The sequence below is a fragment of the Vipera ursinii genome (assembly GCF_947247035.1).
Source record: "Vipera ursinii genome assembly, chromosome: 2".
Taxonomy (NCBI): Eukaryota; Metazoa; Chordata; class Lepidosauria; order Squamata; family Viperidae; genus Vipera; species Vipera ursinii.
Window position 1 is genome coordinate 110,035,337 of NC_139513.1, and position 15,905 is coordinate 110,051,241.

General features: G+C 36.0%; 1 protein-coding gene across 1 annotated transcript in view; it reads left to right on the plus strand.

The window, feature by feature from the left end:
- The window catches only part of DNAH9 (dynein axonemal heavy chain 9), a gene marked incomplete at both ends in the record, with an annotated part of 237,237 nt that overhangs the window by 78,689 nt on the left and 142,643 nt on the right, over positions 1–15,905 (plus strand). The window contains 2 exons of the mRNA XM_083352326.1: positions 8,294–8,467; positions 11,125–11,332. Coding sequence (XP_083208452.1) covers positions 8,294–8,467; positions 11,125–11,332 — 382 coding nt within the window. The remainder of the gene's footprint in view (positions 1–8,293; positions 8,468–11,124; positions 11,333–15,905) is intronic.

Here is a 15,905-nt window from a genome sequence, read left to right on the forward strand (position 1 = left end):
TATCTTTTGGCTTCCTACTTTAGCATTCCAATCCCCCATGATGATAAGGACATCATTTTTGGGTGTTAGTTCTATAAGGTGCTGTAGAGCTTCATAGAACCAGTCAATTTCATCCTCCTCAGCACCGGTGGTTGGGGCATAAACTTGGACTACTGTGATATTGAATGGTTTGCCTTGGATTCGAACTGAGATCATTCTGTCATTTTGAGGATTGTATCCCAGTATTGCTTTTCCTACTCTTTTATTGACTATGAAGGCTACTCCATTTCTTCTGAGGGATTCTTGCCCGCAGTAGTATACCTGATGGTCATCTGAATTAAATTCACCCATTCCTGTCCATTTTAGTTCGCTGATACCTAAGATGTCAATGTTTAGTCTTGTCATCTCTTGTTTGACCACGTCCAGCTTTCCTTGATTCATGGATCTTACATTCCAGGTTCCTATGGAGAAAAAATCTTTACAGCATCGGACTTTCCTTTCACCACCAGACATATCCACAGCTGAGCGTCCTTTCGGCTTTGGCCCAGTCGCTTCATTCTTTCTGGCACTACTGGTACTAGCCCTCTGCTCTTCCCCAGTAGCATATTGGACGCCTTCCGACCTAAGGGGCTCATCTTCCAGCGTCATATCGTTTTGCCTTTTGGTACTGTCCATAGGGTTTTCATGGCAAAGATACTGGAGTGGTTTGCCATTTCCTTCTCCAGTGGATCACGTTTTGTCAGAACTCTCTGCTATGACCTTTCCGTCTTGGGTGGCCCTGCACGGCATAGCTCATAGCTTCATTGAATTACGCAAGCCCCTTCGCCACGACAAGGCAGTAATCCATGAAGGGGACAGGCATTTCTATACCCTTATGAATTTCTAAGCCATCTAAGAAGTAAGAGGTAGCATGGTTTGTTGCTATGTAAGTGAGGCTGTATATGACCCTTGGACTGGCATTCTCCTTTCTTTTTAGATGGTTCAACCTTACACTTTATAGCTAAAGAAACCCCAATTTCCCATGTTGTGTAGACCTGAAGAACTGTTTTTGTTTAATCTACCACTCGGAAGCAACCAGGATTGGAAATTATATTTTCATTCTGATTTTGTTAAGGTCTGATACAAGGAGGAAATGTGATTTGTTTAAAAAATGAACGTAACAACTTACAGCACATTCCTGCACTTCTGCAGAAAGAGAGAAAGAGACATTTGAGGGTTCATTCATACGTCTGGTTAGTTATGGTGTGAGGTACAGTTAAAAAATAATTTCTGAAGAACAATGGTGTTTTGCATTCTGCCCTTGTATCATTCTGGCAAATGACTTCATTTGCACCCAGCAGTTGATTCCAATTGCTCCAACGCTGCTTGCTGCTTCCATACCTGTCTTCTTATTAACTATTGACCAGATTGGTTTCTTCAGAAGGGACCTTCCTACCGTGGACATATGAGACAGGACCTCATAGCCAAAACTGAAGAATGGGTTACAGTTTCTTCCTTTTCAACCAGAATAGAAGACAAGTGGCTTTTCTCCGGGTAGAATGAAGGTGCTAGGCTTAGCCTACTCTTATAATGCGTTTCCCGCATATAAATCATCTTTCTGTTGTAATTATACAAACAAACAAACAAACAAACAAACTAGAATGATAATCATTGTTCAGGCTAGATTCCCACCCTTGGGAACTTTCAAATACTCACATGGAATGCTTCAACCTCTAACAGCAAGTTGTTTAGTTGATGTGAAATTATGACATTGAGTTTGTCAGGAGTTTTTTCAGAGTAGCTGGTCATTTGCTCACCATGGAGGTCCCAGTTGTGGTTGTCTCACATGTAAATATGGTATACAGCCACTATTTTGTATCTTAAAAAGGTTACCTGCTTTGCCCTGGCAAAGGTTTACATTTTGAGTGTCCGGAGAAAGTAAACAATAAATTAGCCTTTAACGGTGTGCCCTTTTTTTTCATTGATTGATTGATTGTATCAAGATATGTTTGACTTCTAGTGATCAGACAGAAGATAAGATGACCACTCATACATAAAGCATTGCTTATTTCATAATAAGGTAGAAACTTATATTAAATAGCTCTTAGCGCTGACCAATCCTTGTTGAGGTCCAGTTAATTTCACAGAATGCTCATTCGAAAACCTGTAAGATATATAAGGGGATCAGAGGCTTTTTGCCCATTCATAAGTTTTCATATTGTATGTGAAATAAATGAAAGCATAACTTTTATTATATTTTTTGGTTGAAGAGTAGATGAACTTTAAAAAAAAACTTTATAGAACTTACTCTTTAATCAGAAAAAGAAACAAAAGGAAATATTGAGCTTGTGTGTATTGTAAAATTAGTGTGGAATATTAAGAACTATGATTGCCATAAGCAATAATAACTTAATTACAATCCTTTTTGCACAAAGTGATGCATAAAATTCTTTTACCTAGCAAGCTTTAGCAAATATGAATGTATGTAGTAAGAGAGAGAGATACAAGCATACACAAAATGGTATGTTTCCCCTTTGTGCTAAAGGTTACTTGGTTTAGTCATGAAGTTATTACCTGAACATCTGGTTTATTTCACTAGTTGTTCTGCATGCTGATCTTATATATTTTAAGTAGTGTTTATGAGATTACTCATCTCATTTTTGATCCAAGAAAAAACAAGCAAAGCCTTTATGAATTCTTCTTCCCATCTTTTTGACCTTCACACAATCAACTTGTTTGAATAATAACTTGTCATATGACAGCTTCATTACAGATGGTTTGGGAAGAATTGGGTAGACCAGAATAAAGGATAACTGGTTCCTTTGGAATTGGTGAGGTGAAGGGGAGCACAGCAAATAGGTAGTAGGTAGAAATCAAAAGATCATAGTTGTCAGCCTTGCAAGGTAGTCCAGACAAAAAACACACCCAGAAGTATTACCATTACTATAGGGTAAAATTATAGTAACAAGATCTTGCAAATCTCAAAGTACATTTCTGTCCAAAAAAACTACAGAGGGGGTCCCTTCTGAGATGTTTGCCACAGTAATCCCATTTGTGGTCTAATTCTGCCTCTTATTTGCTCATTGCCTTGGCAGCGGCTTTTCCCCTTGTCTCACAGGTCATTATCAGATACCATTATATAGTAGATGGAGCTAGTCTGCCCTTCTCCAGAACATATCAACCATTAATATACAAGTTGATTTTGGGAAAGTCAGATGAACTCTTGCTGGATAATGAGAAGGGCAAGGAAGTAAAAAAACACTATATTTTTGATTTATTGATTATAAAAGACTCAAGATCATACCGGTGTCCCCAGAGAAGAAATGGAAACAATAAGAGAAATACTGAAAATAGATAAAATGACATAAGGAGTCATAGGTTACTACAAAGAAGAAGGAGTCAAGCTAATTCTCCAAAGTACCTGAAGGCAGGACAAGAAGCAATGGATGGAAATCAATCAAAGAGAGAAGCAACCTAGAACTAAGGAGAAATTTCCTGACAATTAGAACAATTAATCAGTGGAACAACCTGCCTCCAGAAGTTGTGAATGCTCCAAGACTGGAAGTTTTTAAGAAGAGACTGGACAGCCATTTATCTGAAATGGTATAGGGTTTCCTGCCTGAGCAGAGGGTTGGACTAGAAGACCTCCAAGGTCCCTTTCAGCTCTATTCTATTTTATATTACCTCAATAATTGTTCCAGATGACCAGTGGAAAAAATATATTGAGGGGTTCTTAGATCTTTCTATATACCAACATATTTGCACTCTCACAGAAGAAAAACTTTTTCATGCTGTTTACTCTCCCCCACTCTCTCTATTCCACTCTAATTATTTATTCAGTAAATTAAGTAAGCCAGGACTTATCTCTCAGTGTTTTACATTTACTGCTCGGCTTACTTTGACATTTCACTCAGGGAGTGAACTAGAGAACATTATGTCTGCTGAGATCCTCTGCGTAGAGTACAGAATCTTTTTTCAAAGAATAGTGATTCTTTGAATAAAACCCATGAACATAATGTTATCAAATTAATAGTTTGATACTAATTGCAATAGAGACCTGAGCAGAATCATATATGGATGTCAGAACAATTTTTAGCAGAGCAACAGAGAAAATAAAGTTGATAGAGCAAGCATGTCAAAACTGAGCAACTGAACTTTTGCAAAATCCACAGCCGCTAGTCCCTGTGGATTCAAAGTCAGGGTGTCATGGTTAGATTCAATGGGTGCTTGGCTAATTTAAAACATCTAGGAGAGTGTTTCTCAATCTTGCCAATTTTAAGATGCATGGACTTTGACTGGCTGGTTGGGGAATTCTGGGAGTTGAAGACCACATATCTTGAAGTTGTTAAGAATGAGAAACACTCATCTAGGGAATGGGGCAGGATCTGGATTAAGTGGGATAGAAAACCTGGCTGCGACAAGCAGGAAAAGCTTCACCTACTCAAAAGTCATGACTTAGTCCTCCTTGTTTAAATGACAGTCATTTTCATTAAGGGCAGAAATACTAAACTTGAAACTGCAAGAATGCATGCAGTCTATAGTACTGTTGGACAGATCCATTGCAGTCCTTCCTGATGTTGCTACAAACAGTAGCTCTTACAGCAATAGAAAAGCAAAATTACAAAATTTGGGATTAATTGTTCGAACTGTATTGAATTGCAATCTTATTATAGATTTTGAATTAGAAATAATTTATTTTTTTAATGTCGTGCTTGGATCCCTTGTACCTTTGTCCTGAAAGAGACCCTAATTTGGATAATGACCCTTGAACTTTTCAAAAGTGGAGTACAGCCCTGGTTTAGCCTCTCTCAATCTCTATGAAAATTGCTGTATGCACTGAAGTCCTCGATAGTTTTAATCTTTGCTGCAATACTACATAAAAGCACATTGCAAGTTGCATTTGTAATTTAGACCCAACATAATGTACCTCTACAATGTTGTTCTGGACAGTGAATTCCATGTTCCTTTCTCAGCTTTTCTGTAAATGTCAGAGCGAAGATTCCAAAGTGCCGTAGTCTGAATAAGAACAAAGCAAAGATCTGGTGAAAAATGATCCAATATAAAATCTGTTTATTGCTCGCTATAGAAATTGCCCTTAGCTCTGACCTTTTGCAGCTGAAATGTCAGAATAAACAATATGAATGCTTTCCCGGTGTTGCAGGCTAGTAGGTGGGCAGCAAGGTCCTTCTCTGAAAAGGGGTGGAAAGAAGAGCATTAAAGTCAGCCAGCCTCCTCCCCCCCCCCCATTACACGAGCAACCAAAATATATCACTGCTCTGGTAGTATGGGTTGCTTGATTTCCTACTATTTAACATTATTTTAATGCTAAAGATAATCAGTTTTCTCAGTCTTTTTTTCTTTTGTTTGTTTTCTTACCAGAGTTACTTTTTTTTTTTTTACTCTACTGATCCGGTATCTTTTTTTCCCTTTTTTAGGTGATCCATGTTGTGAGAAAGGATATATTATTATGTGGGTCATTTCCTTCTTTTTTGTTTTTAATAAATCTATAATGGAACAATAAATGTAACAGAAAATTATTATTATTATTATTATTATTATTATTATTATTATTATTATTATTATTATTATTATTTTAATTTGTATACCGCCCTTCTCCCGAAGGACTCAGGGCGGTGAACAGGGCAATACATAATAAAAAACAGGATACAAAAATTAAAAAGTAATTAAACAGCAATGCCCGTAAATAAATTAGTACACATTAAAAAGTTAAAACCGATTTATAAAACCCAACCCCATCCCATCAGGCCAGGCCTGAGGTGGGTAGAAAAAGGAGTCAAGCAAAAAAAAAAAGAGGTGTGGTGTTAAAGTTTAGAAGTTGGTTAAGGAGATTGAGAGTCTTGATTTTCACAGCACAGTTCCCTTTTCAGATATACTGCAGCCATAAAAAAAAAAGCTGGAATTATGCTATTTTAAGTTAGAAAAGCCACCACATTAAAGAACTCTTGATGGCTGGGTTTAATAAGAGGACTTTCTCCTTCTCCTGTCAGTATATCCATAGAAAAAGCCTCAAGTTGGTGCAATTACTTGTATTTTTTTATATATATCACTATTCCCTGGGGGAAAGTTTCATAGCCTCAGTGAAATGAACTTGTGGCTTCATCTGACTGGCTGTATTGGAAAAGTGTCTGAAGCCAACATATCCAAGAAAAATAATCCCGAAAGAATCCAATAAGAGTTGAATTGGCAGGAACTTTTGGATCACAGTGATATTCACCAGGCACATTTCAATAAGATTCTCATTGTAGACTAGAGAGATTCCTTACATCATTTCTTGAGAATAGATTACCAATTCTCCTGTTAATTCTTCTCAGTGACAAAAGACTAAACTGAACATGTAGACAAAGTGTATATTGTATATGTAAATGAGCTATCATTTAGAGTAACAACAAAAAGGACTCCATTCAAACTCACATCATCTCCAACACAGGTTTTTCCTATAGCAAGCTTCCTTAACCTAGTTATCTTCCAGACAGCCAGGCTAGCTGAAGAATTATAGAAATTAAGGTCTACAGTATAATGGGAGGTTGCTTCCCTATAGCATCAGTTCATTTGTTCATCTGTATTAATCAAAGTTTGAGAATTAGTATGTATGTGTGAACTGATCCTTAGAACTCTGTCTGGACAATCAATGAACAACAAGCAAACAATTACAAAGTGATTTACAAAGTCTTCAGATTAAAGTAGCAGAGCTTTTTTTGAATATATGCTAGTCAAAGAGCAACAGGACAAGTAATGTCTCTTCCACAATATTCTGGGTAGCAAGTAGCTCAACTTTTGAACTACACACAATTGTGACCTATGTGCTTGTGAAGATAGTAGAGTGCATTGCTGTGAAGGGCTTGTGGAAAGTCATGTCCTTCTTCTATGCAGGTCAATTATTCTAATCTGCACATTGCTGTAGAATTTCTCAACAGATCATGGTATTTAAAGACAGCTGTGTACAAGGACAAAAATATGGCTAAACCCAAGTTTTTTGTTTTACCCATTGAAATGAAAATATTCCTTGATTGCTGGAAGAAGATTTTGCTAGCATAGCTTGGTGTTAGCCCTAGACTTTCTTCACTCAGCCAACTGAATTGTCTGATTACTTGTTTGTTTGTTTGCCATCCATCTTACCACAGGGTAACTCTATACATGTACAGTAAAATCTGCACTCTTGAATTAGATGTCTTTCATCATATAGGGCTGCTTGTTTAGGAATTTATAAAACTGCCTAGATAAAATTGGGGAGAAATATAGAAGTGTACCTGTATGTGTCCTATTTCAGCATAAAATGACAAGTGTTATTAATTAAACATAGACAGAAGTAACTTTTTCTGGGGAGAAGGCTATTGAATTCATAGCATAAAATACATATTACATATATTACATATCTATGGATAAAATATGGCTCATAGGAACTGAAACACCAATGCAGTCTTAGCTAATGTTAGAAAAATTAAGCAAGGATAAATGTATGTTTAGGAGATTCATAAGGACTGTGGTCTAGACCAGGGGTGTTAAATTGCCAGCCCGCGGGCCAGACACATCATCCAGAAGCCGTGCCCATTCCATTGCCAGCAGTGGCAAAACCGTTCCAATACGTTGCGCGATGTCACATGATGTCACGAGTTTGACATGTCTAGTCTAGATTGAAAAGTAAAAAAAAAAATCCTAAGAAGTTAGTGGCAAACCACTTATATTTTGTTGTCCAGAAGACTGCATGGCTATGTCTAGGTAGTCATCAACAGTATAAAGCAAGACTTGAGGAAATCATCACCTTTACAGTTTTGTACAAATAAGGAACTGGTAGCATAACCTTTGAATAGACTCTGGTCCTCTGTCTGATATCTAGAGGACTTCAAAGTACCATGCTTTCTTGCAAGAAACAAAGTAAGCTATCTGTTGCTTTTGCTGCACAAACCACTCTCATTATGGACTCTTTTCCTGCTATATCTTTATCTCGTTCATCATCCAATCAAGGAAGAATGTTATCTTCGCCCACTTTCTCTGTCTTCTTGGATCTTCCAATTTCACACCTACATCCCCAGAATGTCCTCTGTTGTGTATTATTCTTTTGGCCAATTTTAAAAGCCACTGCTTTAGGGCATCCACAGAAAGGTCAGAAAAATCAGAACTCAAAGGGATCCTGCAAAGATCCATGCCCAAACTTAGAACAATAAGTAAATATCCAGTACTTCTCTGAACAAATTGTAAGTAGGATTTAACTCTCAAACAATAACTCACTGGATTGTCTTTCAGCATTTATTAGAAGAATATATCAAACAAAAATTATGTATTCATTAAAACTTACTTTCTCTATTTATTTTGGAAGCTTGTAGACTATAGAGTTGAATTCAGTAAATGGTGGGTGACTGAATTCAAGACCATCAAGTTTCCTTCCCAAGGAACAGTTTTTGACTTTTATATTGATTCGGAAACAAAAAAAATTGAACCTTGGTCCAAGCTGATCCCCAAATTTGAATTTGATCGAGAAATACCATTACAGGTGAGTAATACATTTATGTGTGTGTATGAGACAAAGAATGTTAGAGGCACAAACCTAGTCAGAAAAGAATGTGTGAGAAATCAGTCTCCAGATTAATTATTTTATTTGTAAGTTATTTTTGAAGCCAGTCTTTACGCTGAGAAGCATCGTTGTCTATTTTTGAACACATACTAATAAGCTGCTGGGATTTAGGGATCTGAATTTTATCATAAGAGAGAGACCTGAAAGAAAACCTGTAGTCCTTGAACTTAGTGTGGTATGTGATTTTATTAATTTTTATGTATGTACTTTTTTGTGCCTAACTGTATTAAAATGTGATTGTAATCACAGGTTCTGACTTATTCTAGTGCAGGGGTAGGCAACCTTGGCTCTTTTATGACTTGTGGACTTCAACTCCCAGAATTCCTGAGCCAGCCATGGAATTCTGGGAGTTGAAGTCCACAAGTCAAAAAAGAGCCAAGGTTGTACCTACCCCTGTTGTAGTAGAAACACATGCAAATGGGGCCAAATTTGGTAGGAAAAACAGCAATTGCTCCATTGTCATTATTATTAGTACCAGAAATAGGTATGTCATTCTTTCTAGGAATGCTATTTCAAAGAAATCCCACTATATTCCAGTTTTTAAATACATCCTCCTCTTCGTTTTCCTCCTCTGCTCATACCGGTACTCATTTTTGGCATCCACATGTTTGTACCATGTAATGCACAAAGAAATATAATGATAATAATGAAGCAATTGCTGTTTTCTTGCCCAATTTACCCCCATTTGCATGTGTTTCCATTAGATTTGATCTTTTGAAGATTGGATTGTTCACTAGAAATCATCAGGATAGTTTTAACCTCCTTCCATGTGACATTGGTATTATTATTATTAATCAAATTTATAATGTATTGATATTTATAATATATTTATTTAAATGTATAATTATAGTGTGAATGCATGCCTTAAACTAGAAAAATATGGGTGGCCTGCTGCCTTTTTTACATGCCAGTTTCCTAAGCTACAGAAAATACTGGGCAAGGATGGCCTTATACATCTTCTGTGCTCCATGCAGCAGCATCTGCTTCTTTCTGGAGCAGTGATATCTTGAACTGTTGTTTTTCTGCTTGAAGCTCTTCAGTTGCTACGAGTTAATGCTGACTCTCAAGTTGGTGACAGAGAAGAATAATGCTGGCATGATTTAGGGAGGCAAAAAAGCAAACCAGGCCATTCTGAGACTTTTTGCAATTTTGGCCTCCTTGACAGCAAAGAAGAGGTTTTGTAATTTGGCCAGTTTTAGCTGAAAAGTCTTTGCAGGCGTCATAGTCTGATCCCACTCTCCATTTCCATTTGTGTCTCGATGATAATAAGAATGCAACTGCAGTGATCCCATCTCCAGTCATTTTCTGGAGGATCACTGTGAATTTTGGAAACAGAAAATAGAAAACAAATTCTGTTAGATGCAGCCATTACATATTATTTTGTTGAAAATTACCACTGTTATTATTGTGAGAGAAAGTCTACAGCAGTGGTTACCACACCTGGGTAAATTACTCAAAATTGGATAAAAGTGTTTTTTCTTTGGGTAATGAAATACAAATCCATTATTTTTTAAGGAGACTAGACAGCCATTTGTCTGAAATGGTATAGGGTTTCCTGCCTGAGCAGGGGGTTGGACTAGATGACCTCCAAGGTCCCTTCCAACTTTTTTATTATTATTATTATTATTATTATTATTATTATTATTATTATTATTATTATTATTATTATTATTATTATTCAATCACAACAGGGACATTTAAATAAATTATTTTCATAAATAGTTTGGGGTATGAAAGAACCAGTTTGGAAAGTACTGGTCTAGGCTAAGGGACACTGTATACTTTCTCTTGAGTTAGAGGAAGCACCACTTGCACAATTTAATTGGTAAATCAAAAATTTAAAAATGTAAAAAGGCTTGGCTGTGCCATTCAAATAAAAAGAATACTAAGTAGAAGAAACTTATTGCTAAATTGATAGAAACAGCTTATATGTTCCTTATCCTAATTCTGAACTTGCTATCTAGTGGCATCATATCACTGGACCTCAGAGCCTGATTCTTAGGTCAGTTTTTGGAGAATGTCAGAAAAGATGTCAAAGAAGACACTGCACTTATAAAAGTAGTCCTTGACTTATGACTGTTTGTTTAACCACAGTTCAAAGTTATGATGGCCTTGAAAAAAGCGACTTGTGGTCCGTCCTTGGAGTTAGGACTATTGTACCACCTGCTAGATCACATGATTGAAATTCAAGTGCTTAGCAACCAGTTTACATTTATGATGGTTGCACAGCCAGCTTCTGACAAGCAAAGTCAACCATGTGATTCACTTAGCAGCCACATAATTGGTTTAATGACTGCAGTAAAAATGATTGTAAAATTGGACCTGGTCACATGATTAGTTGCATAATGACTGCATTGCTTAGCGACAGAAATTCCAGACCCATTTGTGGTTGTAAGTTCAGGACTACCTGTATTCTGCACTTTGGATATGACTGAATCTATTTAAATATGAGGGGAGTATAAGAACAATTGCTCATGGGATATTGTAATGCAATGCTACTTACTGAGCAGCCCTCCTTTACCTCTGCCTGGAGATGTTCAGAGTCTCCTAGTAAATGCCTCTCATATCCCTTTCAGGCCTGTCTAGTACATACCAATGAAACTATCCGGCTGCGCTATTTTATGGATCATCTCTTGGAGAGACACAGACCTGTCATGCTGGTGGGAAATGCAGGCACGGGAAAGTCTGTGATTGTTGGTGATAAGCTGTCTTTCCTGGATTCCGAGCAGTACCTGGTGAAGAATGTTCCTTTTAATTACTATACCACCTCTGCCATGTTGCAAGGTAAACTGCCAGTTGAAGTGGGGGAGAACGAGACAAATTTGCCAAGGCAATTATTTAGATAGGAAAGAAATGTGCTAAGAGGTGTTGAATGTGGCAGGCCAAACTGAAAGACATCAAAAGAAAAAAATTAAGAATCCTAGGTGATATAAAAATCATCACTGGTATAGATCCTACTTTAAAAGAATTACAAAACCCATAAAATAGAACTTAATTATTTAAACAATACTTTGTAGGCACTGATCTTGGAAAAACATGCTAACCTTGTAGCTAAACTAAATATAGGTCTTCTGGTTCATAATTTTTTCCATACAGTATTAATCTTGTGAAATCTAAAGCTTCCTTCTTCAGTTATATTCAAGATGGACAGTAATTAATATTTATATCTTACTTATATGTAAGGGTGCAGGTCTATACATATGTTGTATATAGTATGTTTAAATGTGTGTTATGTATGTGTACACTTTGAGAGCAAGCAACTAAATTTCACTTTAATGTGTGTCATTGTGCCCACAGTAAAAAATGACAATAAAGGCTACCTACCTACCTACCTACCTGCCTGCCTGCCCGTCCATCTGTCCACCCACCTACCTACCTACCTACCTACCTACCTACCTACCTACCTACCTACCTATCTATCTATCTATCTATCTATCTATCTATCTATCTATCTATCTATCTATCTATCTATCTATCTATCTAATTAATTTTGTCAGCTAACAATTGCCTTTGTTTTGCAACTCTGTTTCACAGTAAGAACCTTTTATTTGATTAAACTATGTTTAATGGCACTCTATGGTGCTCTTTATCATCTTCATTTTTTTCTTCACTAGACACTTTTGTATCAATACAGGTAGTCCTCAACTTATGACAACAATGGAGGCCAAAATTTCTGTGGCTAAGTGAGACAGTTGTTAAATGAATTTTGCCTCATTTTACAACCTTTCTTGCCACAGTTGTTAAGTGATTCACCGCAGTTGTTATGTTAGTAACATGATTGTTAAGTGAAGCTGGCTTCCCAATTGACTTTGCTTGTCAGAAGGTCGAAAAAGGCGATCAGTGACCCCGGGACATTGCAACCGTCATAAATATGAGTCAATTGCCAAACATCTGAATTTTAATCACATGACCATGCAGATGCTGCACCAGTTGTAAGTATGAAAAATGGTCATAAGTCACTTTTTTCAGTGTTGCTGTAACTTCGAATGGTCACTAAACAAACTGTTGTAAGTTGAGGACTATCTGTATATGAAAAGGCTTCAGTGTTTTATCCTTAAGCTAATGAACTTCATGCAGCACATGTGACATTTGGGTTTTGAGACTCTTGCATTGCTCTCTGAGTCTGAAGGTAGCTTAAATTGCAACAGACTTAAATTATAGCTCTTGAAATAATTTTTAATGTGGCAAAGAATTAGCTGGGTCATTTAGACCATCATGGCCTAAGCTAGAAAGGGCAAAGATAAATTATTTTTTTTCAATTTGGTTTTGACAGTGGAGCAGATAATAGTTTTAGCTATCTGAAATATACCTTTCATCTTCCTAAGGTCACTAGTACCGTAGATGCATTTTCTCTGTACTGATGTTATAAAGTTGAACTTCTTCCAAGAAAATATGGTTCTATCCGTGCTTCATCTGTTTTATCAATATTCAGAGTATTGTCTTCAGTAGTAGCTCAGTAGACCTCTTGACCGAACCAGCCAGTTTCTTAATGTGTTTGAAGGACTTCTCCGTGTTCTTAAATATCCAAGCACAGGTCATGCCAGTTCGATCCACTTTGCTGTGATTTTGCCCTAAATTTGAAAATCTGTTGTTATCTATTTCAGTGCCAGGGTGCTTAAAGTGTTCATCCTTTGAACAAAGGATTTTCTCCTGGGAAAATGGGGAAATATCCTTATAACCTTTTCTGTGGCAATCATTTTATCAATACAGTGTTCAAAATGAACATATTTATGAGGCTTTTATCTATAATTGAAATTGCTTTAATATTTGAGCATGAGCAATTCAAAATTTATGCAGCAGCAGCAGAAGAAGAAAGAGTTCCACCTAGAATTGTTTTGCAAAGGAGAATGCTGCAGGCAAATTGTCAGTTCCTGCAGTTTCTGCCATTCCTTAATCATCCCAGCTACAATCTGGTTACAGTTGAATAAATGTCATAGATTAACTACTTGAATTGATGCCCTCCAGATACATTGTATTTCCGTAATTCCATCCAGCATTTTCATGTTGAAGTCTGTCATTGTGAGGATTGTAGAGAGAGCTCTGTAACACAGAGAGTGATCTTTGCTGTTTATCTAGAAAATTGGGGCCTGTAGGAATAAATACAGGTATGCCATTTTACTGTTCAGTTTCTGAACCAAATACTTCATTTAGACTTTTGCTCAGATTGGTAATTTATTTTGTAATGGTGTCCTATTTTGAAGCCTTTTTTGCCTCTTGCATCTCCCACAATTTTGTAGATAATCTATATAAGCCACAATTTCGAGACAACACATGTTTTCTATGTAACCATTAGATTTAAATGTTGTGCATGATGACATTTTCACCCTGACACAGTTAATAGTGCCCTGACGTAATATATTTAAGAAAACAAAATCAGTTTGGAGAATAGAATTTGCATGGCAATCATAACACACAAGGGGGTGCTTTTAGTAATTTTTTGGTTTATATCTTCTATGTTTTAAGTCCCACTTTTACAGTTTAAATTTTTACAGTGCATAATACAATCAGAAATTTTTGGGATTGCTTTAATTATTATACGCCATCAAGTTGGTGTCATGTTTAGTAGCAACCTAGATACTGTCTCTGGGATGAAATTTGGTTATTGTAAAAATTTGGTTCCTAATACATTAAGTATAGGAATAAACAATAGCCCAAAGCAATACATTTTGTGGTGCTTCTTAAATGAAGAAAAACCTGACCAGAGATGACTTTATGTGCTTGCAGGAATTTGTACTACCTTGTATATGCTCAATTATCAAACAATTAAAAATCATATTCAGCAATATCAAGTCCTTATCTCATTTTTTAAAAAGTTAGTTATAGTTAGCATTAGGGTTATTGGCAAACGTTGTTTAGTCCAAACTGGCACTGACTTCCATGCACCAGTTAAAAGTTACCCAGGACCCAGAAACACAAATATGATCAATTCTTTATGCAGCAATTTTTCATTTCCATCCTCAATTGCTGTTAATAAGGCAAGTCCAAAATCTCTTGTGTTATTATAAGAGAGAATTTGTACAATTTAATGTAAACCAGCTTTTGTAATTTAATATAAATTATGAATGGTTTGGAGTTAGCATCAAAATTAATATCCTTCAGTAATAAAAATAGATCACTCAAACTATTTTTTGACCACCCATTGAAATATCTAATATGGAAGTTTTTATGATTTTTTCACTTTAACAAATTGAATGAATGAATTTCTGTATTCGTCCAATTTTATGTTTACCTACAATGAAACCTGTTCGTCTTAATTAATATATTCAGGAGCCAGTTTTGCAAATCTTTTACAGTCCTGATTAGTGAAAAAAATGGACGTTTATATCCATTGCTTGTAAGTTAGCATCACAGTACTATTCATGTTTCTTTCCATGTCTTTGGAACCTATCCATCTAGCAAAATATAATTAAAAGGTAAAAGAGAATACTGAACTGAATGAAATATAATAAAGTAATGTAAGGTTTCCCACTTAGCCTCACAATTGCCCCAGCATTACTCAGGAATTTAAAAGAGCCAAAATAAACTCCTGAGTCGAGGTTTCAACAAAGAATTACAACTTTATTTTGATCAAAACAGAGAGGGGCTGCCTGATTCCTCTTCGTGGCTGGTGGAGGAATGAAGGCAAGCAAGCAGGAAAGATGTCTTCCACCTTTTATACCTTTCCAGAACAAAGAGATCTGGTCTTGGTTCTAGGAACCAAAAGGTACAGAAAAATAATTCCAAGATGATACATACACAGCTCTACCATAACTTCTTTCCCCCCTTCCCTTTAACACGAGGCTTTTACTTTTCCAATATACATAAAGCATCTGACTACAAAATAATGATTACAAAATAATAAAACAATGATTACATGACAACAGTGCAAGTGTCAATATATAATGGTTACTCTCTATAAAATAGTAACCATTTTATATTGCTAATGTCAAACTTGTACTAAAATCATAAGCACAATAAAATCCCTTCAGTAGCTAATAACATTTCCCCTGTAACTATCAACCCTCAGGATTATACAAAATTTTACATCCTATATGGCTTCCATACATTAATTTGAACTAATAAGACTTCCAAAGAATCATTATAGTCTTGAATAATATTAAATTTATTTAAATATTTTCATTTTACAAGTCACAAAATTTTTGTTTGTCGTTTTGGAAATTCAGATACATTTCTTGTAGTTTTAAACTTGGAAAGGTTTTTGTTAGCTCCTATAAATCTGATTATTAATAGTTAACTTTTGTTTAATATTTGAACCATAAATTTCATCTTTTTTTCAGTATTCCTTTCTATATTGTACTATCTTCACCTGTAAACAATCCTCTTATAAATGCTTTCATTCTGTCATAGACTAGTGCAT